At 34.3% G+C, this 24,319-nt stretch overlaps 2 protein-coding genes across 2 annotated transcripts in view; one reads left to right on the top strand and one right to left on the bottom strand.

The window, feature by feature from the left end:
- Positions 1-532: 532 nt before the first annotated feature.
- Positions 533-11,218, top strand: LOC117112533 (the record flags this gene model as incomplete). Its single annotated transcript, XM_033255615.1, is given in 17 exon segments — positions 533-706; positions 892-990; positions 1,297-1,444; positions 2,816-2,958; positions 3,047-3,213; positions 4,112-4,238; positions 4,485-4,648; positions 5,021-5,228; positions 5,432-5,662; positions 6,283-6,506; positions 7,136-7,328; positions 7,675-7,859; positions 8,770-9,031; positions 9,150-9,367; positions 9,604-9,826; positions 10,091-10,315; positions 10,854-11,218. Coding segments are annotated over 17 exon segments (3,023 nt in total), but the record flags the coding sequence as incomplete, so codon positions are not given.
- The window catches only part of LOC117112529 (titin-like), a 138,608-nt gene continuing 125,219 nt past the window's right edge, over positions 10,931-24,319 (bottom strand). The window contains exons 134-147 of the mRNA XM_033255611.1: positions 21,662-21,701; positions 21,162-21,502; positions 20,159-20,294; positions 19,562-19,740; positions 18,877-19,377; positions 17,701-17,898; positions 17,391-17,564; positions 16,516-16,738; positions 15,285-16,190; positions 14,711-14,840; positions 14,424-14,601; positions 12,807-12,942; positions 12,146-12,318; positions 10,931-11,972 (exon numbers count right to left, since the gene is read on the bottom strand). Of these exons, the coding sequence (XP_033111502.1) occupies positions 11,962-11,972; positions 12,146-12,318; positions 12,807-12,942; positions 14,424-14,601; positions 14,711-14,840; positions 15,285-16,190; positions 16,516-16,738; positions 17,391-17,564; positions 17,701-17,898; positions 18,877-19,377; positions 19,562-19,740; positions 20,159-20,294; positions 21,162-21,502; positions 21,662-21,701 (3,326 nt within the window). The 3' untranslated portion in view covers positions 10,931-11,961. The remainder of the gene's footprint in view (positions 11,973-12,145; positions 12,319-12,806; positions 12,943-14,423; positions 14,602-14,710; positions 14,841-15,284; positions 16,191-16,515; positions 16,739-17,390; positions 17,565-17,700; positions 17,899-18,876; positions 19,378-19,561; positions 19,741-20,158; positions 20,295-21,161; positions 21,503-21,661; positions 21,702-24,319) is intronic.

Below are 24,319 nucleotides of genomic sequence, written 5' to 3'. Positions count from 1 at the left end.
ACATTTATTATCGTCATAATGACTAATTAGTATTATTAATGTAAATATTACTAATTTATTGTCGTTATTGTTGTTTAATATTATTATTGAAGTAGAATGTTGTGAGTAAACAGAAGACGAACACATTAATAAATAACTCTTTTTAATTCATAGGCAATAGCATTCAAATCTCTTTTGGTAGTGTGGTGGTCCTGTTTTACTAAAACATACTGTGTACTTTATTTCAATCATATATTGAAGAAAAAGGATGCAAACACTTAGATTTACATTAAATAACTTGTGGCCGAGTTGACTTGTGGCCGAGTTGACTGTGGCCGAGTTGACCTGCAACCTATATGTATGTGTATGTGTATGTATATATGTGTAAGTATATATGTGTATGTATATGTGTATATGTGTATATATATATATATGTGTATATGTGTATATGTGTATATATGTATATATGTATAGTTTAAGTCGTATGTAAAGGTACATATTAATAGTACCCTCACTTGGGTTTAATATTGCAATTGTTTATTTCTCTTTTCAGGTGCTATAGTGATTGCGGATAATGCTACATTCCATGGAAATATATCAACTAGAAATGTTACATTACATGGTCTAGTAAACAACGTAAACATCACAAAACTAAATGAAGATGCAGTTTCCCATGATTCTAATCTCACAGTTTACGGAAACAAAGTTTTTACTAGAAACACCTCTGGTAAATAATAATTTATAAGGAAACAGGTGCATATATAGGCCTCCGGATGAGGGTGGGAAGGTTTAAATGATCTTGTAAATAACTTTTTATGATTATAAACATATATAGTAAAAAGAAATCGCTCATGCCATGATAGATCATTTCTTCAACTCTACAGTAATTCTATTTATTATGGTCACTTTCAGTCGATGGTTGTGTGTTTGTCGAAGGTACAGTTAATGGCGTGGACATAGATCATTTGTACCATGAGGCTGTCACTTTGTCAGATGATGAAGTTATCAGAGGTATGCTATAATTACATAGTAACCCAGTTGTAAGTGGGAAGTGTACGAAAACTTTAATCAATATGCTAGAGGTGGGTTGTCAATTCATTGTGAATTTTCCTGTTAGTTTTGATGTTGGCGGATAATAACCCATGATGTTCTCAGAAGAAATAAATAATTGAATTTTGAAATTTTAGGATATAAAGGCCTAATATTAAAAAAAAATAATTGTGAAATATAGACATTATGTACCGCATACATAGATGAATTCTAATAGCATACTTAGCATCTACAGGTCAAAATAATTATATCATGGTATTTTTACAGCCGACCTGGAGTTTATATCTGACGTGAATTTTACCCACAACGTTTCAGTGATTGACACTGTCAATGGACTACATCTGTATGAATTTCTTGGAAATCTTGTGTTTACAGACACAAATGAAACCATTATTGGCACAAAAATATTTTTTAGGTAATAGAACAATATCTGTTCATTTTATTTAATTATGCCTTACACCTGCAGTTTAATATTGAAAATTCATTAGCACCAATATGAGCCCTGTGGTACATCTTAACTATTGAGAAGATTGTAACTTCACTTTCAACGATGCTTATAATAATATAAAAACAGACAAATGCATTATTATAATAATATATAATATATATATATAATATATATTATATATTATTATATTATTATATTATATTATATATATATATTCGTTTCAGGGCTATCTAGGAACCAACTGAAGTCTCCCCCATGTAGTGGGCTTATTTGCATAACTTTCCCATTCCCACAAGGGCCAATCAGAACGTGGCTTACAGCTGTCTAATTAATTGGGCTACCATCCCTCAGGGCTGTTCCAACAACTGGGGAGACATTTCGTTACAATATAATATATATATATATATTTATATATATTATTATTATATTATAATGTATATAATAATATATATTAACATAAGTCGTACGCCTTCTTAATAAGGCGTACGTACGGGTTATATAAGGCGTACGTACACCTGTAACCCATAAAGTGTACGTACGATTTACGTACGGGTTACATAAGGCGTACGTACGACTTCATAAAGCGCACGTACGGGTTAGGAAAATTAAAAAAAATTCACCATGTCCCTTAAACAGCTTCGTATAATGAAGTGTATCTTGCGTTGTTTGAATCTGTTTAACCATGCAGCCTCCATGGTCTAATGGTTATGACGCTTGCCTTGACAGCGAAAGGTCTCAGGTTCGAATCCCGTCAAAGGAATTTTATTACACAATTTCTTTATTCATTCATCTATTTATAGGACTACATTCGTTTAGAGCTATGCTACACGATGTATTATTATGGCCTTTATTTTAACACTGTATTTACCTTTCTTTGATGACTTATATGTAATTTATCAGTGTTAACGGCTATATATATATATATATATATATGTATATATATATATATATATGTATATATATATATGAATTTATTTCTTCAAGTTTGTAGCAATAAATGCATATGGAAACACCTTTTTCTGACTTGTTTGACTGCAATCCCAACATGTTTAGCTTTATACATACATACAATAATATAATAATAATAATAATAATAATAATAATAATAATAATATATACATATGTATGTATATATTTATTTCACTCCCAACAGGTTAATCTTTATATGTTTGTGTGCTTGAATGTATATATATATATATATATATATATACAATGTCTGCTTTGAAATACGGTATATATCATGTGATCATTATCTTTTCCCATCACTATTATAAGCGATATTTATAGTTTTATACTAGACGACAAACACATTTTTTCTTAATTTGATTTTATTCATAGTGATGTTGTGATTGACAGTAATCTTAATGTCACTGGACTACTTAATGAAGTTGATTTACGGGAACTAGATAGAAGCCATTTATCAAGACACGAAGACCAGGCAATTCCCGGAGAGCAGGAATTCCTCCAGAATGTTTCTGCAGGTGAGAAAATGTATTGTGATTTGCATTCAGAAATATATTGTCATCATTTAGAGGTGTGGGTGAAATGGTAATATTATTGTTGTTTCAGATGTATTAACTATTGGAGACGATGTTCTTATTGACGGTGTCAACATCTCAAAAGTTATCTTGATTGATAACGACAATGATATCGACGAGACTTTAGTGTTCTCAAACATTGTAATTGATGGTGACCTGAATGTTGGTGGTTACATAGGTGGATTCAATATCACTGAGGTAATTATTTAATTAATCGCAGGAAACACTATTGATATAACGAAAAACTGAACATATTTTTGTAGTTTTACCTCAATATGTGCCGGTTTTACATTGCAAATTAGAAAGAATAGCAATAATACTGTTTTTACATTGTAACTTGTAAAGAACAATCGCATTTAAAGAGGTCAGTACGAATTTCTAAAAACAGTGAGATAGCAGACTTAGATATGTTTTGTGTTCGTAATTGTGCATTTGGTCAGTCACATTTTTCTGTTTACACTTTACCTGTCATTAGCAAAATATAACGCGTAGAGTGGTGTTAAATAGCTTGGTGGTTAAGTTTGCCTTCAATCCAGGTTTTCTGGGTTCCTGAATGCCTATCAATATACAGCTTCATAATTAAGATTTGTTTATTTAGAGCATCTATATGTTTGTCCTGTGAAAGGGATAGAGTAACATGTATATAAAATAACATATCTTATTTATTATCAGCTGATTAGCTCAAATCCAAATGTCATTCGTAGTAGTTTGATTTTAAATAGAGAAGAATGGTAAATAGTGGAGGGGGTGGGATTGATATGATGTCCTTCCAAGTTTTGAAAGGTGGGGTGTTCGTCCTGTCCCCACCGATCGACACCCATGCTTAAGACAGTGACAAAGTTCGCTATTGCCCATATTGCTAAATAGACTGAACAAAAACACTTGCCAGTTGGACATGCCAGTGAATCGCGACGTTCAAAATTGTATTAGGTGTGTATCATAAAGTTGCATACGAGAATTGTAAATAAATTTACCATACCATCATAATGTCTGACATACTATAAGTACCAGTGATAGCAATCTATGATTAATGTAAGAGTTAAATTGAATATCAAAAATATAATACTGATAATTACCATACCTTTTATTTATTTAGTATGATGGAAAAGCTGTTCGTGTGACTGATTCGACTGTTTTTATTAGTGGTCTAAAAGAGTTATATAACATTACAGTATCTGGTGATTTGGACCTCATCGGTACTGTCAATGGAACATTTCTACCAGGTAGGATTTAAACAATTCATTTGCTTTAGTTTTGGTCTAAGATACACCAGGTGTTCTACTCGATGGCCATCACCATAATAGCTTAGTCTAGTTTGAAATACTTAATTATTTTGCTTAATACTATTAGCCCGTATCTGTGTCTTCCTCTGCTTTTGGTTATTTGCCCATTCTATTCTAGGCATTCGTTTTTTCCTTATGTCCGAAGTATTTACTATAAAAGAATTTTTCAATTTCTGTATTTTTTAGATATGTTTGATAATACATTTGGTAAAGAAAATCTAACTTTGGTATCGCCAGTGGTGTTTGAAGATTTCCTTATCATTGAAGAAAATGCATGGTTTAATGGGCTTGTCAACGGAGAAAACATTTCTTTCTTATTACAAGATGCGGTTCTTTATTCAGAAGCAGTCGTAGGCCAATTGACTTAATTTTTATTATTAAAATGATTATTCAGTAACAGTGTTTTAATCATTGTAAAGGTTTGCTAGATTCCTAGAAACATTTCTTTCTTATTACAAGATGCGGTTATATAATTCAGGAAGCCATTATATTTAATTTACGTCTGCTTTCTATTTTATTGAAATAAACAATATTTTCCTCTAAAATGAAAACTTCCTACCCTGGCCAAAGCTAAAAATTCATCTGTCATGAGAATCTTTCATATAAAAATGTAGGCCCTATTAATGTATACTAAAACGTAACTGGATACTTAGTACTTATGAGTTTGACAGGTAAATACAAATAGGTGATTCTTCATTTTATTTCCTTAACACATTTGTTAGGTGATAAGCGGAAACAAGATTATTACTGGGGATGTTGGAATTGACAATCTTGTCATCAGTGGAGATTTTAATGGGAATCTAATTTATGATAACTTGACGCTAAAGGAAATTTTAAACCATCTTGTTCTCCGGTCGGAAAATGCATCTATCCATGGAAGTGTTGTATTTGAACAAGATATTACAGTAAATGGCGATATTAGTGTTTTAGGTAGGTGTGATTATTAATTGGAATAAAAAAGATGGACGTTATGTTAAAACATCCACAGGGGTTTTAAAATGATGAAACAAGAAATATTGCAAAATATCAACTACTCTTTGCTAGAGCAGATACTTACGGTATCAAGTATTATTTTTCGTAAAATGTGTTCAGGGAAACAGTATAGAATAAATATGTTTTATTGTATTTTATAGGTTTTATTAATGAGTTTATCATACCAGACGATTTTGTTCTGCAAAATGCGACGCAGACTCTGGCAGGTGAAAACAACTTCATGGGTGGAATTACATTTGCCGCAAATGTAAGTGTTACAAATTTAGTGGACACGGCAGATCTGGACTATATTGCGGCAAATATGGTTACATTATCAACCGAACAGTTGATAACAGGAACGTGGACTTTAGCGACTGATGTCAGCGTAAGGGGTGAGTGATCGTAGCATAAATAATGTTAAGGTGTATAAACTTGTTATTGGTGAGGAGATACTTATCAAATTTATTAAAACCGTTTTGCTTTTTTATTGTTTTGTGAAAGTTGTATATTGTTTTTTGAATTATTAATTTTGTAGATTTTTATACATAATTAAATGTTTAAATGTTTCCTAATTGATAAAATTGTATTTGTGAATATTTCTAATTTTACATGTTTGATATATATTTTATTGCCTTTTAATTGTTAACACAAAACATTCATATTTTGCTGCTTTTTGTATTGTTTTTTTTCAAACCGAAATCAATAAAATATTGTTAAGGCCTACTTCTAATTTTTTTGGCACAATGGACTAGAAAACTTACTGTTTATGAATCAGTTGGTACTTTTATTATTCACTTGCAGGTCTGTAACCTATTTATATTTATAGAAATACAGTTTGCCCTAGAATTCCTGTGGTGTAGTCCTAAGGTTAGATCCCCAATTATAGGGTTAGTTTTCTGTTAAAATATTCAAAATTGTTAAAATTGCCTCTAATTAGAGAGGTCTTGAATTAGAGCGTGTGTACAGTAACTGTACTTACAATTTTTTTTTTAATTAAATGTTAAAATCATAGGTAGCACGTCTGTTACTGGTCTTATCAATGGATTCAACATACATACTGACATAGTGACAACTTTTGGAGAACAAACCATTTATGGTAGCAAGACATTTACAGGCGATCTGGATGTCCTGAACGACATGTTTACTACAAGTGGCAATATTAACAAACTTCCTCCAAAATGGTTCCATGAACACGTAGTAGTGGAACATGTAGCTAGTCAAATTTATGGCCATAAGGTAAGCACATGATATAATGTTTGGCTTTAGAATTTTGTTTTCAAACAAACGAAATGAAAAACAAATCAACATTTAATAATAATAATTTGTAATAGTACAGCAGCAGTAATAATGGTATTATTATTATTAATAGTATGAATAATAGTATTATTAAGAATAGTATTAATAATTAATACAAGTAATAATAATACTAGCAGTACTTAGTAGTAGTACTAAATGTGATAAAAATGTGATAATAGTAATAATAATTTAATAATAATGTAATAATAAAAAGTAAATAATAATAATAATAATAATAATATTTATAATAACAATAACAATAACAATAACAATAATAATAATATCTCTGGGATAGCCCTTGATTGGCTCCAGTCTTACATTTCTTATTTGACAATCTTTTTGTTTTCTTTTCATTTTCCTTTGTTTGTGTTGCTTTTCTTTTTGCACTACAACTATCACTGGATTTAGGCAATCTGCAAGATGTATAACAGCATTCTAATGGCATTGGGAGCATTTCAGGTCGCGCTGAAATTATTGATATACATAGGAACTGTCCTACCACCTATGATTGCAGATAATTTATTCAAAAATATTAGGATATTACTGTATCACATATACTTAATTTACAGGTATTTACAGATGAGGTGTATTTTGCTAAAAATGTTACAGTACTGGGATACGTTCTGGGTGTTGATTTGTCAGAGATGATGAATAATTTCGAATTACATATGGAGAAGGTCGAACACGAGCTCAGATTGATCAACGAGTCACTAAGTCGTCAATGTCGACCAATATATTTGCTTGAGGAGGCATATAAAGAATGTAGGCTTAATCATTATTTATTAATTATAGTATAAGCTTTTGATTTAAGAAACGAAGCACTTTTATCTTTTTATTTAGCTTTTATCTTCGAGACTTTATTTTATAGAGCGCTTTAAAAATGCTTATTATTATTATTATTATTATTATTATTATTATTATTGTTGTTGTCGTTGTTGTCGTTGTTGTTATTGTTGTTGTTATTATTGTTATTGTTATTATTATTATTATTGTATATGTATTATATTGTACATGTATTATATTGTATGTGTTACATGTATTTAGTGTGAAAAATTTCAATGTGCACCTGATTTGGTATTGCCTCTTGTCTTGTCTTGTAAAAAAAAAGGTCAAGCTGTACAGTTAAGTCACTTTGAAGACTATCAAACCATTAATAGAACCAACGTTGCAAGAATTGCTGTATTACCTTATGAAGACACCTTGTTATTAAGTCTCGTCGACAACCAATTGTCTCATCACTGCTTGGAGTCTTCAGTCTACATGTACAACGCTGATGAAAACGATTATTTTAAGGTAAGTCAAATTTAAAGTTATACCAATTTTGATTGAAATATAAACTAGTGCAGTCACTCCATGGAGTACATAACTCTGCCTACCCCTGCTGGAATACGCAGGACGTGTATGATGGACGATTCCATTATTTTTTATCCTGTGCCTGAATAACGAACAATAGGCATGGCATGTATGGTACGATTCTATTATTTTCTAAGCACAGGGGTTAAAAAAAAAATTCCGGCCGTGATTATAATTTCTCTTCCAAAAATGTAATCACTCTTTTTTCAGATTATGTACAATTCCGCTAAATTTTGTGGTGATCCAGCTTTCGCCACTCCCAGTGTTGGCACTTTTTCAAGCCTTCCTGGAAAACTGGCACACTCGAGGACTCGTTTAACATCTAATTGAATGAGTCCACTTAGCCTTCTACAGACCATCTTATAGTTCTCTGATAATTGAAGTACTGACCTGCTTCGATGCACAGCATCTCGTAAATTCCACTTTGTGCCGTTGTTCTGGCCGTCGAGAAGAATGTCTGTGAAGTGTTTACTGTTTTGTGTACAAGAAGCATTAATTTTTAAGAGCGATGCAAATCATTTGCTGGTTGTGCGAGAGAAATCAAATAGAATAAACAATATTTTATAGAAATATCAATATTTTTTCTAAATGTTTCATGGCAACAGCCAATGTCCTTGTTGCTTTTACGTCAGTTATCACGTTGCTTCCATTGCTTCCCTTAACACTCATTGATTTTTAAAAATTTTTAGATCAATTTACGGAAATATAATCTACATTTTATCATAAATCTTCTTATGACGGACGCATTGATATTAAATGCACAGTATCTGACAACCGATTTTCTATATATAAATATATTCCATTGCTTTCCATTGCCACCAAAAATAAAATATAATCATTTGATCAACAGGTTAATGACTTGATTGCATCTACAAGTGCGAAAATGTACTCATTCAGTTATCCAAATCAAACATTCGTGGTTTTACCTGGAAGTGTTCAATCCGCTTATTGTCCCGAAGGAATAGACTATAACGGAATTACACGTGTGTACCGGATAGATGAATATCGTTTCATAGCCAATATATCATCAGAAACACCAGTTGATACAGATATGATTGACATAGATGGTGATATATATTTGTCAATTGCAAATTCAGAAGACACTCTTACAGGTATCATTTCTAATGTTTTATTACGGGTTTGGCTAGAGAGGCAGAATTTTAAAGAAAAAAAGAAGGGCGCACTAAAGATCCTTAAAAAAACTCAGTCACATTAATTTCTTTTTGTCAGGTTCAAGTATTGTATCGTCAGCCCTATATCGATATGCTACGTTCGACGAGGAATTTGTTATCCATCAGACTTTTGAAACAAAAGGTGCTTCAACTACGCTTTTTATAAAGCACGGCGATAACGATCCATGGCTAGTTTATGCAAATAAATATGATAGTGAGTTGGATTCTGGTTCTACAACTACTGATATATACCAATGGAATTCTACTGAATCTAAGGTATTTGATCCTGATTGAATTACATGAAAATTATATTTAAACATGTTCAATATTATGCTAATAAATTGTATAATTTATATTCTATGTTTTATTACGATCCATTCACCCCTATCCGTATCGCAGGCTCTTCGGCTTCTCATTTTCATGTTTAGGGAGTATTTTTGTAGTTTGGGTGTCTTTGCTGTGCACTCATTTTGGAACATATACGATTTTCAATTTAAATGGGCATGATTCAGTTTCAGATTCAGCATCAAATAGCTGGTGAATGTATAGTATCCGTAGTTAGCATAGTTGTAGATGATGAACCGTGTGTAGTAGCCGCCTCGGAGAGGAGCAGTGATGATTTTAGTAACTACTATATGCCGGTAACAACGGTCTGTCACGAAAATGGACTGTGGACTGTAAAGAATACGTTAGAAGGAGAAGGTGTTATAGGACTGGATGAGTTCAGCATAGATGGTAAGTCAATAAGTGTACTTTCTTCTACATGCGCCATATAACCAACGACCAACAAATTGTAATTTTATAAAAACAGATCCGATTAATACTATTTCAACCCTATACGGTTTAGTGGCCATTTTGAAAAAGCGCCTTTACTGGTTAACCCACTATTAAACGACGGAGAGAATTTCGAGTTTTGGGTTATAGCCTTTTTCCTAACGTCAATTCCAAGTACTGTCTTTATTCATGGCCGACACTTACTTATTTGCGTACTTTCTACAGGAACTCCATATCTTGTCGTCGTCAGCCGGTTCCATAAAATATTAGTGTATAGCTGGTGTGGGATTAGTGGCTTTGAGTTGCAACTCACTATTCCATACAGTAACGTCAACAGCGTCTACATGTTCGAATACCAGAGTAATCTGCTCATGGGTGTAACCCGTACAATAGTGAATGAAATTGCGGATCAACTAGATGAACCTCAAATTCTTAAAGGCATTATTAATGGTATGAAACATTTAGATTTTTTTAAATTAAAATTGCAAATGTCTTCGCCTCAAATATTAGTTTGTATAAATGTAATAATTAGGCGAAAATTAATTGAAATGTCTATATAAACCAAATGAATTGCATTTGCTTACTGTATATATTATAGTATAAAGTAAAAGTATAGCCTAAATATTAATTTAGGCTATGTATATTTAAGGTACCGTCAATCTGCAACGAATTCATTTTCGTATACAATTCACATTTACCTAACAGTAGTTTATTACGATATCTCATGTGTATCCCCTTTCTACTATGTATTACCGTACTATAATACCATTGTAAATTTATATCAAACAATATAGTGATTTACAAGGCTTATCTATTCGCGGTTTAGCGCCCCAACGTGGTAGGACAGCTCTTCTTAACGGGAGGTCTTGCTACCTTGCTCCATATACACACATAATACATATAGTATTTTGGCCCTTGAGTTTGGAAGTAGTTTTATTTAATAATGTAGAGACAATATTAAACTATTGGATTTATAATTTATTTCTAGGTTTAAAAGAAGACACTGTGATTGAAGCGTGATGGCATCGTCAAAAAACAATGAATAAACAAGTCGAGGCATTTCGATTTTTGTAATTGCACATTTATTAACTAATGCATAAATATTATCTACAATTGTTCTATCGGAAATTTGTATTTTCAATTCCAGCGAATCCTAATAACGTGTGTCATCCTACTGATACAGACGATACCTGTGTTATTAGCATACTAGAATATAATGATTGACAATAGAATAGACGGATGTATATATTTGAATTATATGTATATAATGTTTAAGGAAGACACTGTTATTGAAGTCTTGACTGCTGCGGGATGGCATCGTAAAAACAATTTGAAATAAACTGAAGAATTTCGGTTTGTGTAATTGCACATTTATTAGGTAGTGTATGAGTTTTGGGCGAATATTTTCTACATATTTCTACTGCATTTTAAATTCAAACGAATCGTAATTATTTGCGGTCTTCCTATAAAACCAATAGTGACTGTAAATGCACATTTTACTGTCATACTACAATATAATTAATAATAAATATGGATATATATATATATATTATTTAAATTGCTTGTGTGAAAGCTAAAACACGTCAAATCAACAGTGCAAACACTCCACATTTGAACCACCACGTAGGCAATTCAATGTAAATGCTGTAAACTAATTTTAATAATTAATTAAAATAAGCAAACTTAAGCTTACGGGCAGCAGCTGAAAGCCTGCGATTTTAAATTTGAAATGTTGATTTACGAATTTGTATTCAACAATTTGAAGGCGCATATTAGGCATTTGTCATTTAATATGTTGGAAATTCGAAGCAAACCTCAAGCTCACGGGCAGCAGCTTGAAGTTAGTGCTTTTAAATGTTGATTTTCGAATTGTATTAAACAATTCTAATGTGTCAAATTAGGTATTTGTCATGTAAGAAAATTCGAAGCAAATCTTTAGGCTTACTGGCAACAGCGAAGTCTTAAATCTAAATGTACATTTACGAACAGTATCATTACCATCAATTCTATTGTGTCGGTATTTATCATTAGTTCTCTTTGAGTAATTTGTTGAAATCCAATGATTTAAAAGCTCTTTTGATGAACACGTACTGTTCTTACTGATTACCTGAAAAGGGGAAAAATAGGAAAATCACTAAAAAAAACTTCACAACAAAACAACAGAATATAGAAAACTAGACTACACAATCTAACACTATAACACTGCTTTAGTACCGTAAATGGAATACCTGTGATATAATCCGTCAGACAAATTTAAACCATACATTATAAGTAACTTACTTTTGATAACAAGTGTAGCCTTGCAAAAAGCAATTCCAGCACTGTTTTCTGCTCCACATATGTAGTTTCCAGAATCTGCTTCTTCAGCTTTGGTAATTTGCAAACTAACGATCTCCACTCCCTGTGCAAACTGATATCGACGGCTGTCCTTTAATTCCTCTCCGTTCTTAAACCTAAAATGTCAGAATTATAATACTTAACTAAATTGGTGATGTGTGTGAATATAGGGAAAATGTGTAAGTACCAATTGAAACTGTCCATTGGAATTTTATGGTATTTAAGGTTATGTCAACAGCATTTGAATCCTAATATTATGGTTGGTATCAACAAGGACAAGCATTTTCGATCATTTTTGGCAACTGAATTCGAATTAACCATGATTAACAACATCTTGTTTAGCAGAAAGGATTCTACAATTATTCCGTTTTCTCACAAACCACAATATAGTATGATACAATATATGCCGAGTTTACCCTGCTTACTGCAAATTCAGAATTTTCAGAACAATTCAGTGTGTCCTAAATAAAAAAAGGTGAAATCCAAAAGTTTTGTCTCACACCAAGTCAATAACAAAAACGTAAACACGTTTAGTACTCGTATATTATTTGTAAGGTTGCACACGTCTGCCAATATGTACCAGAGAAACAACAGAATGACATACCACTTCACGTTTGGTACTGGTGTTCCCTTGACGACACAGTCGAACCTCGTCTCCTGGCCTTGTATAGCTTCGGTATTGCATATCTGGCGTTCAAAGTAAGGCTTAACCCACTTCTGTCGTTTCGCTATTTCTTCTTCTGTAAAGAATATAGTTCAACTCAATCTTAACCCAATTTTATACGACTAGTATTCTAAAAGTTATTCCAAAGACCTGGTTTAATCGGATGTTGGGATTGAGAGGACCAAACAAGTTTAAAATCGTATATTGTTTACTCTCTGCTAAGAAAGTTACAAAATTGTTATAACCATCTCAATAATAATATCCACAACATGTAATAATAGGCCTACGTGGCACGAATAATTAGATGAATGTGACAACTGTAGTTTTCCTTATGTTATCAATTTTCATGGTAGGAAAAAAAATTGCATACAAGAAATCAAATGTAATTCAGGTGTAGCCAGCAGAAACTTCACCTATGTGAATAACAGTCATAGATAAACCTACTCCTGAGTATGGGACCGAGTATATCTTACACTGAGTTTTGAACCGGCTAACCGGGTATACAAATACTCTTAATATAATACTATTACCGTGTTTTCGGGAGTACAAGTCGATATTTTGGAAGAAAATTTCAATGGCGGATTTTTTTTTTTTGGGGGGGGGGGGGGGGTGGAATATTAAACAAGCATCAGTTTCACGAAGCTGATGCTTATTTAATATTCTGTTAACTTAAATTTGCTGGTTGTGTAAGCTAGATGTTTTCTGTCCTTGTTATTCACCCTGGGATAAGATTTCGACTTGCAACCAACAGCGCGATGTTTCGGTTTCTATACAGACAACAGCGCTATACATGCGCGCGAGCGGAAAACTATTATCGTCAGATCGTTCAAAGTTTAATTTAATTTTAGTTTAGCTCTTATCAGTGGTGACGGAGGGGCTAAAGGCTAAGGGGCCTATCTGATGGGCCAAATGTAGCTAGGCCTAGGCCCCTAGAATTTGTAGTAGAGGCCTTTTGGTTGGTCCAACTCCCTGGTCCAACAAGCTCTGATGATTGTCGCCGTTTTTTGGGGCTAAATTTTTTGACGTATACATTCACTTGCAGTATACAACCCAATTTCGCAATCTAAATTTTCTTCCAAAATATAGACTTATTACTCTGGAAAATACGGTAATAAATACGGGAAATGCTTACACTTCTACACACTGTTTTGATCTCTATACTGTACATGGATGGCCTTATTCATGAGATATTTTTGCATAACCTCAAGTGAGTCATGTTTAGCAAATATATTTACTAGTTTATGTGTTTACAAAGTCAACTTAATAATAAAAATAATAAATAATTATAATAATAACGCTGACAATAAGGTGTAACAAAACAGAGCTAGGTCTCAAATGGTCAACCATCCGCATCTGCCCTGGCGCAATACCGGTCCCCTACCTAGGTGGCGCGAACAAAGGAGCAGAACCTCTCACGTTTTGGATGTCGACGACGACTAGGTTTATATTTTTGTTCAATATAAAAAAAAAACGCATAGTTAAAAGGAATAATATGCAGGCAAAAATATGTATGATTTAATGATACACATTTTTATAGTACGGCTGCGATATTCGTACCTGTTGGGTCTTTTGTCACCACTGATTTCGATGATTTACTAACGGCACTACACCCATTTACGTTGACTGCTTTAACTCGAAAGTTGTATTCAGTATCTGGCTGGAGATCGGTTACATTGTAAACTGTCGTATTAACCTCTGCTATATCAATCCAAGTTGAATTCTTGCAAGCCTCAATCTTTCAAAAAACGTGAGAAAAAGTATTGGAATTCTTTTTATTGTATTTTGTATTGTGCAATTTTGGTAAACTATATCTTTAAAGAAAACTGATTGATACAATTTCATACCTTGTAAGATGTTATTTCACTTCCACCGTCGGACGTTGGTTCATACCAGGCAAGTGTGAGATAACTGTTTGTGATATTTGATACATGGGGCTCACCAACTGGATGTTCTGGCACGCTTCCATTCGTTTTTCTAAAATGAAAAAAAATATATACCTTATAAGCATACAAGTTAATATACGGTACTGATTTATTGAAGAGATTAGTGCCAAGTTGAGTTGACTTGTGAGCATAGAACCAGTCTGACAGGACAGACAGTCGGACAGCCTGGACATCCGTGCAGATACAATAATAGTGTTTAAACATGCAATTGATACAGTTTAGGCATGTGTCTATTCCGAAATAAAGACTGTGCATACACTTCAGAACAGAAGTATTCATATAAATCAGCTGTACTACCCAGTAAATAACGAATGCAAGTAATGCGAGTGCATCTTTCAATATAGTACCATTTGTGGAATATTTTATTTTAGCACACGTGAGTTGTGCACCAAATTATTGCACTGTGTTTAAATATCCTTGTGTTTGGGGTTCTGGTGCTGGTGAAGAGTGAGCTTGAATTTTTAAAATTGATAACCTGTCTCTACAAGATTCCACTTCTAACTTCTCATCAGTCGCCGAATTGCCATTCTCCTCGCCTTCATCGCTGTCGTAATCATCATCACTATCAGATACTTCATTGTGCTTGACTGGTGAGCTTCCAATATGTTGAAGCCAAGGCGGCAATGCTTTGTATTTTACGTCTTCCAATTTCCCTTTGTATCGTTTTTTATAAGATGTGTACAACATGGGTTGCTTTATGTCTGTTGTCTCAATTGGGTCAGGTGAATGTCTTGTATTTTTATTTTTGAAGTCCCCATGGATATCTGGTGTACTTGGAGAAAGTCCTAAGCTACTCTCTAAAGTCGGTGTAAGATTGCCTGATTTATCTGGTTTCTGTCTTTCGATTGGTCTGCTTACTTGGTCATCACAATTAACGCGAGGGTGATTGCTATTTATATCCAATTTAATATCATGGTGTATATTTTGAGACAGTTCTTCTGTGGTGATAGTGAATGATAAAATTTCAGGTTTAGATTTCATTACTGATGGTTCATCATGTGCTGCTTTCGTTTTTCGATTAAGCTCCGTAGAATCACTTAGCCATGACGGAATCCGAACCCTGGATTTTCCAACTTTACCCAAGCTTCCACCTTTGGTAGACTCTTCCATTTCTTCTCTTTTGTTCTGTTGATCTGATATCACATTCGTATTTGCGATGTCACATATGCCCTGGCTATAGGCTTCGTTGATATTATCGCCACGAGAACTAATTGGCATGTTTTGTATGTCTACATTTTCACATTTGTCATCCGACTCATTATCAATTTGTACATGTGTACTATTAATAATAATATTATCTAGTTCAATCGATTCGACACCAAATGACTTTGGCAAGGGTTTCACTGCTTCAATATTGTTAGTTGTATCAATTGGTTGTAAGCTATGGAATTAATTATAATAGTTAAAACAAAATAATAAGAAGGTTCACAATACTCTGTAATTGGGCCTATCAGAAATGCTTTTACAGTATTTGATTACATCTGGTACCCACAATATTTCAATAGGCATTTTTTCCCTTTTCCATAATTTGCTTAAATACAATTTTCTAGGACGGCACTCTCAATATTCGACTTATAGCTGTAGTGCCTTTTTAAGTTAATTGCTATCATCTTATCTCCGTCAATTACTTTAGACTACTTCGTTATAGGAGACCTATATTTATATTTCAACTGAAGTTATTTCATGCCAATCACAAAGAAACTTACTTTGACTGTCGGACGCCCTCATTGTCAGCCTCATCAGAAGCAACTGTAAGTTCAAATTCTGCCTCTACGTCACCTTCACCGTTGCTAGCTTTACATGTATATATTCCACTATCTGTAGCCACTGATGACGGAATTTCGAAGGTATGCACAAATTTCTCGTCAGTAAACTTAAATCGTTGATTTTCTCTTAGTGGTGTATCATCATTCTTTTTATACCAACTCACTGAAAGAATAACGCACACGAAGATGATGATAATAACAATGTAGACAAAGAAAATGAGGGATGAGGAGGAAGATGATACGTAACTAATGACTATAGAAAATAGTCATAATGATCTAAATCAAACCAAAGCTAACAGATTCACAGGAAGCTTTGTACGAGGATGGAGAATTGAATAGGAAAGTCATAGAAAGGCTAAGAGAGCATGAAATGAGTAGAGGAGCCTTATTGGTGTAATACACGACAGACGGATGACGATGAAGCTAAAAGCACATATCTACAAGGCCATGATAATTAGACTGCAATTCTCAGTGGGACAGAGACGTGGGAAGCAAAAGGAGAGCATATAAAGAAGCTGGAAGTAACGATTCGACAAGACGAAGATATACGGCAGGAAGTAGAAGTTGTGTAAGATGGGCAGCGGAGCACGTATAAATGGGCAACAGAAAGAGAGGACGTCCTAGAAATCGATGGATGGATCGTGTCCAAGATGACGGTAGAGTGGTAGATCTGAGCAGAGTTGGTGACAAATGATGGTATAGATCGGTGTCGAGACTACCCGAACCCCTTGAAGAAACAAACGGGATGATGATGATGGTGATCTTCAAAGAGACATTAAAACTTATTCTAGTAAAAAAAAAAAAAATAGACCTACATGTAGGAAGAGGGTCTCCGTCTACATCACAAGAGAATATTGCACTTGATCCTTCTGCAACAACGATGGATTTTGGTTTTTCGAAGAACTCTGGCGGAACAGTATCTTCCTCGATTGTCGCAGGTTGATCCGTACTCAAGCTGATGTCTTGACTTACGCTGACACTTGGAACTTCTGTGAGATCACAATGTACAAAAACCAAAAGATTTAGTCATTTATTGTCTAGATAAATTAAATTTTCCTGACTTTCATTCAGATGACATTTACTCTCATACTAGGAAAACAATTATATATACCAATAATGATTTACCCTGTGCAATAATGACGGCACTGGATTCTGCTTCACCATGGTCATTCAGTGCTTCACATGTGTATTTACCAGCATGTTCCGGTAGTATCTCAATAATTTCAAGTTGGTATACTTTTCCTTTGGAAATATATTTGAAATTACCACCATCTGGAATATCTTTACCGTCACGAAGCCATCCAACGTCCATCGGCTGAGCACCTGCAAATACAATTATGTAATATTTATAAATTGTACGCTTATTATTCATTGTTCTTTAAAAGAATTGTACAAATCCACATCCACTCATTCGTTTCACGAAGCCAAACTGGGTATTGGCTTTGACCTTTTCAACATGTCTACGTGTGTCACTTGGTGCCACTGTCATCGATGCTGGCATCAGTATTTTTTTCTCCTCTGCGGATATATGCCTGTATCGATTTTAGGGTGTATGTGGTACCGCCTGGCTGTGTTGGATGGAATTTTTTCAATCACTTCACCGGATCTGCAATAATATATACAGTATTTGCTGTATATATTATTGCAATCCGATGAAGTGATTGTATTTGCTATATGGTATAACTTAATTGCAATAATATTTAAATGTTGTAAAGTGGAATATCGACAGAGGTGCTCTGTACGTAATGTATACCTTGTATACAGCGGCGTATCTAGGCGAGAACGGCCTCTAGTGCAATATTAATTTACGGACCATTTGATATGACGCAAACGGGGCTGTAGGCCTGAGTCATGACTGGGGCCTGGGAGCCACCAAAAGCCCCCAATGTTGTCCAGGGACATGGGTGGGTAAGGGAAGCCATTTGAAACTGTTTAAATGTTAACGAGCCGTTTGATTTTAAAGAATAACAACTTCAGGACAAATTCACGTAATTAAATTCATCATAATAAATGCTTATTAATTTTCCTCCAACCCATAAGTTGGAAATTATTTTTAATTATTATTTTTAGACCTGTTAATGAACGGGTCCCTAATAGCCCTGGGCCCAGTGCTTTGTACTGGCTGCACTGCCCTTCTCTACGCCACTGCTTGTGCTGTATATAACAATCAAGACCTGTATCCTTTCTTTTTCGCTCTTTGTCGATATGTACTGTTTATTATGTTTATGATAAAAGCTCAATAAATACATTTCAAAGACAATGGAATTCAGTCTTGCCTAATGGTACTAATTAAGTCCTTACCATCAATTTCCACTTCAAGAACCAACATATCTCCTTCATAAACAGAAACATCTCTAAGCTTTTGAATGAAAACCGGGGGTCCAGTGCCTTCTTTCTCATCTATCTCGCGATCAACTAGAATACGCCCATCACTCGTCTTTTCATCATCACCTGATTTTCTTAACCTCGACCTGCGATCCAGACTAGTGTCTGGAGATTCTGATCGAGAATAGCCAGCTGTAAGGTATCGATCATATCCGGTCCGAGAGCTGCTGGAATACCGGGATGTACTGAAACCAGAGCTGACGGCATAACCTCCAGGAGCATCTGGTGAAGAATATCTTATGCGCTGTTGTCTCCTTGACTCGTAGCCAGTTGCCAGTGATTGAGAGAATCTAGAAGATTTCCGTGGTGATCTCCTCTCGCGTTGTGTTTTTTCAGATCTAGATCGTCGGTGATGCGATTGACGTCGGCCATAATCGTCATCTCTGTCAAACTCACTCCCTTTGATGTTCGCTTCAGCTATAAACAAATTATTGTAAAAATAATAGGATGTGTATTTTTAGTGATCCAATTTAAATAATTTCCGGAATAAAAGTTTTGAAAAACAATTACTGTTGCTTACTTACAATAGATCACAACTTTGAACTGTCTATTGAATTCCTAGACAATGAATTGAATGATATAAAATGATTTATTAACGTACCTTTAACAATGGCAAGTTCAGCAGCACACGATACAGCTCCTGCCGGCGAAGATGCAAGTAAAGTATATCGGCCAGCATCACTTGGTGCAACGTTAACTACCGATAGTGAATAGGCACCGCCCAAATATTTTTCGATTAAGATACGGCTAGAGGGGTAGATTGTGTCACCATCTTTAGACCTGAAACACAGACAATCAATTTCAAGTCATGTGTGTCACACGTAGTTAGAATAATGAAATAGTTTTGCTAGTCTCTTGTGACCGCACCACCGACTGTGAGTGAGTGCCACCGATACAAAGGTGTGGTGTCACACCATATAATATATATAAATAAGGCATGGAAAATATTTAAAAACGTTTACAGAGCAAAGTACTAAACATTTGCAACAACAAACCTTAAGTGGCCAATCGCTTTTGTTTTAAAAATATATGATATAAATTTTTAAAAATAGAATAAATAAATTTACGTATATCGAAATGTCCACTGATTAATCTCAGATAAGCCCGACACGATGGCGTGCATTTCGATACTTGGAGTATGTATTATACTATATTTTCACGTGTATACGGTAGGCTACATATTTATTTAAATTCTTACCATGTAAGCTCTGGTTCAGGTTTTCCTGTGACCATGATTTCAAATCGAGCAGTCTTGCCTTCCTCTAAGTATATCGATCGGAGAGGTTTTAAGAACGAAGGCCTGGTGTAGTGCAATCTCTCATCAGGTGGGAAATCTAAAATAAAAGCATGATTATTAACATAAAAAATGAGTCAAATTAAATTTTAATAAACGAAAACAATTCTTAGAAGTATTCACATGTACGAATAATGCTAAATGAAAACAAAAACATTTACCATGTTTCAGTATTATTTATGAATATAATACACAGCATCAGTGTTTATATGTCTGTCAACACCAAGTAGTCGGATTTACAACAGCTGTATTTTTATAGTGTCATCCATATTCAGATTGAATAGACAGATTTTACAAGGCCCTAATATATTTATCTTTGCTTTTGTGAATTAGAGATTGTGTTTCCAGGGAAATAGAATAAAGGCTCCGGCTACTATTATATTAGCCATATTAGCCTATTCGATAATTGATGAAGAGGCACCACTCTGAGACTGAAACTTTGCTGAATTACCAGCATTTAATTTGCCTCTCATTGCATTTACCTCAAGCGACACACAATACACAACTTTATTGACATTTGTGTACCGACGGCTAAACTTTGGTAAAACTTGAGCAAAAACATTTTTTCTACAACAGTAAGTACATTTGATACATTTGTTTTCAAATGTTGATTTGAATGGCAAAATAATATAGGCCCTTGAGGTTGGAAATAGTTATATTATGTGGATCTATATTAAGTACTATATTCCCTATTTGTATATAAACACCATAATTAATAATGACTTTAATGGTTAAATTAATATGTTATTTAATTTTTTTTAAAATAAAATAGTACGCTATAGTAAGTAATCCACATTGATTCAGTTACTTGAACAACGCTATCAACCGTATTCCATGAATTACCGGCACCTTTCAAAATATAGAATATAATAATTTATGATCATAGAATATTTTACAATTTACTTACTTTCCTCAACAACAAGTTCACAAGTTGTAAATTCTTCTCCCTCAGCATTGCGTGCAATGCAGCGATAGGTACCTGTGTCAGACTGTTGAGCATTTGCTATCTCCAACGAACATGTACCTCCCTTGTTAGCCATATTGTACGCTTTTCCATCTCGAATCTCACGCCCATTTTTAGTCCAGCTGACAGTTGCTTCTGGTATTCCTTGGACAGTACAAACCAAGACTGCAGTTTGCCCTTCCACTATGGTCTTTCGGCGAAGAGGAAGGCTAAAGAATGGTGCTGTAGTTAAGCGTTTTCGTCGCCTTTGAATCACCTTCGGCAGATCTTCAATACTCGGTTCTCTAAAAATATTACATCATAATGTGATAATAGAAGAACTTAATTCCCTAACATCATTTATGAAATATTTATTCTTAGCTGTGTATTTACGTAGAGTGGTAGGTTTTCTCGCTATAAAGCTGATGTGCTTCTTTATATAGGAAAATGATTGATGAACTTACCTTGGCAACGGTGAGCCAGAATCGGTAATACCACCCAGGCCTGTATAAAAATAAGAACGAATTGGTGAGTGATCATAATCAGGCATACGACTACGCTTAGTATTGTCATGGGTGTCCTGTAACCAATATGCTAGTAAATACCGGTCAATGAGACTGTGAATCTCCCTTGATTTTTCTTGTTTAGGCAGAATCAGATCATAAGACGGCATATGACGTCTATTGCTTTTCTTTCTGTTTAATTGAACTGAGCTAATCGGGATATTTTTTCTGGGACTTATAGAACGGGTCGTGTGGATTTGCACAGGAATGTAAACTTCATTTCCGAATCTAACACTCTGTTCACTTAAGGTCGGCTGAGAGTAAAATGCTTTTCGGCCATAGCTTGTTGCTGAAGGCTCAGCTAGCTTTATCGGCTTTTTAACCGCACTTCTTCGTTTCTGTGAAGTGTATCCAGGCGCATATCGCTCTAGGATAGCATCAAGCGGCTCTTCTATGAACTCTTCTACTTTGGCTGGTGGAAGATCCCATTCCTCTACTTCTTCAGTGTCTGACACACACGGTGACGTGTTGATCTCGTACATATGGTCGGTGTCTGACCCATATGGTGACCAGTTGATCTCGTATATATGATCAAGCTCTGGAAGTTTTGGTCCGGGACTTTTGTACTTATAACCTGACGACCTCTTTCCATATCTGGTTGGACATTTTAGCTTAGTATCCGAGAAAGTAATTGCCTTTCGCTTAGGCGTATACTCAACAGCACTAGCGCTAATACTATGCTTCCTAGGTTTCACTATAGACACTTTACTTGGACGGATTTGAAAATCATCATGATACTCATAATCACCATCAACGCCAAGGTATGTCCTCATAATAATCTTGATTGAATCGCTCCTTCTTAATCGGCGCAGAGATTTTCTGCTGCGATTTCCAGATACCTTAGTTGGTGAAGCAAAGCTTCGATATTTATCAGTAAAATCCATGACACGTCTTCGTCTTATGCAGGCCTGGGTGAATATGAATGTTGACTCGTAGCTGCGCTCAAGTCATTATTGAGCCATACCACAGACTTCAGTTATGGACATACTTGAGCTATGATTAGATTTATAGCGTCGTCGTAAGATGGCATTCCAAGACACTCGATCCGCTGGTGCTGTATAAGTGTGCTAAAATGAACACCAGCATGACCTTCGAGCTTACAAAAATATTAGGCCTATACTTAAAACCATTAATTGATACGATGCCCCAATCGTATAATGATATTCATGAATGGCTGGCGACATATTAGCTTGATATACATTATTTATAGTTATATCCAGCGGCGTATCCAGGGGGTTACGCGGGATGTTGGGGCGCACTCCACTGGAAATGTTCAATGCCAAAAAAAAAACAAAAAAAAAAACAACTTAAGTAATAAAAAATCACCTCATATCGCCTTATTTTGCGACATATTTCCCCTCCTCCCACCGCATCAGTCCACCCCCATTTCAAAATGATTAGATACGCCACAATATATATCGTCTAAAACCAAAGAAAATCATGTAAAATCATAATTGTAATATAATTTATGAAGCCTAGCATTCTAAATATTGTCCTTTAAATACATTTCAACCATCAGTTTTTTATTTCAAACAAATATTCAATAAAGTCCATACAACAACATAATATAGAGTTACATTATTTTGGACCATGGCCTACTGCTAATGTTATCCTATCTATCTCAACTATTTCCAGCAATGCTTGACGATAGGGTTCGGCTCAAAATTATGTAGGCATCCTCATTAGAGAGTGCTGAAATTGCAGTACGCCTTCGTCAGTAAGGTCAAATTCCTAAAGCAACGTGTCAACGAAAGGTATCAGTACTGTATTAAATATGACTATCATTTATTACGATCTAAAAAAAATGTAATTTATATTGTAAATTGGACCTATTATTACTATTATGATAATTATTAGTATCAGCTTTAATAGTGTCATCATTATTAGCATTAGCATACTATTTATCACTGTAGTATCAATATTAATAAAAATTTTACTATTATTATTTACATTATACATTATATTATGTATTAATTAATATTACTAATGAGTATTATTACAATATGCAATTATGTTGCTTTACAAATACAAACTGATACTATACGTATGAAACAAAGAATTCGAGACATTGCAGCATTGCAATGTCAATAATAATATAATATTACCGGTAATTGCTAGCCATCAACGTTACATTTTGAGCAAGTAGTGTTACACCTAGCTCTGTAACTTCAAAATTAATAGGATTCACGTTTGTACGAAAGTTTGTTTGCCCACCTTTAATAATAATTATGCTTGAATTGGTAATACGCTTTAAGAGCTAATTAAATGCAAAAATTTCAGTCATAATGTGACAGTTCAGTAGTGGAAAAATGTAGAAACCCGTCCCCCAATAGACTACCTAAAATTAGGCTCAATTTCTTTAACGATTGCTAACGATTTATAGCAAAATATAGTTAACTTTATTTATTGAATTTCGTGACGTAATTATATCTAAATCTCTTCATTGGAAAGTGTAGCCGTGATCTTTTATTGATCAACTCGTATTATATTTTTTCGGACTTATAAATTAGAGGTTCTTCGAATTACAAGATTAGGGAGCGTTCAAATTGCGCAACGACG

The sequence above is a fragment of the Anneissia japonica genome, unplaced genomic scaffold, assembly GCF_011630105.1.
Source record: "Anneissia japonica isolate Jap-2015-1 unplaced genomic scaffold, ASM1163010v1 scaffold2991_len510020_cov192, whole genome shotgun sequence".
NCBI lineage: Eukaryota > Metazoa > Echinodermata > Crinoidea > Comatulida > Comatulidae > Anneissia > Anneissia japonica.
The sequence above is the reverse complement of the archived record's forward strand: the minus strand, read 5'-3'. Positions and strand labels throughout refer to the sequence as shown.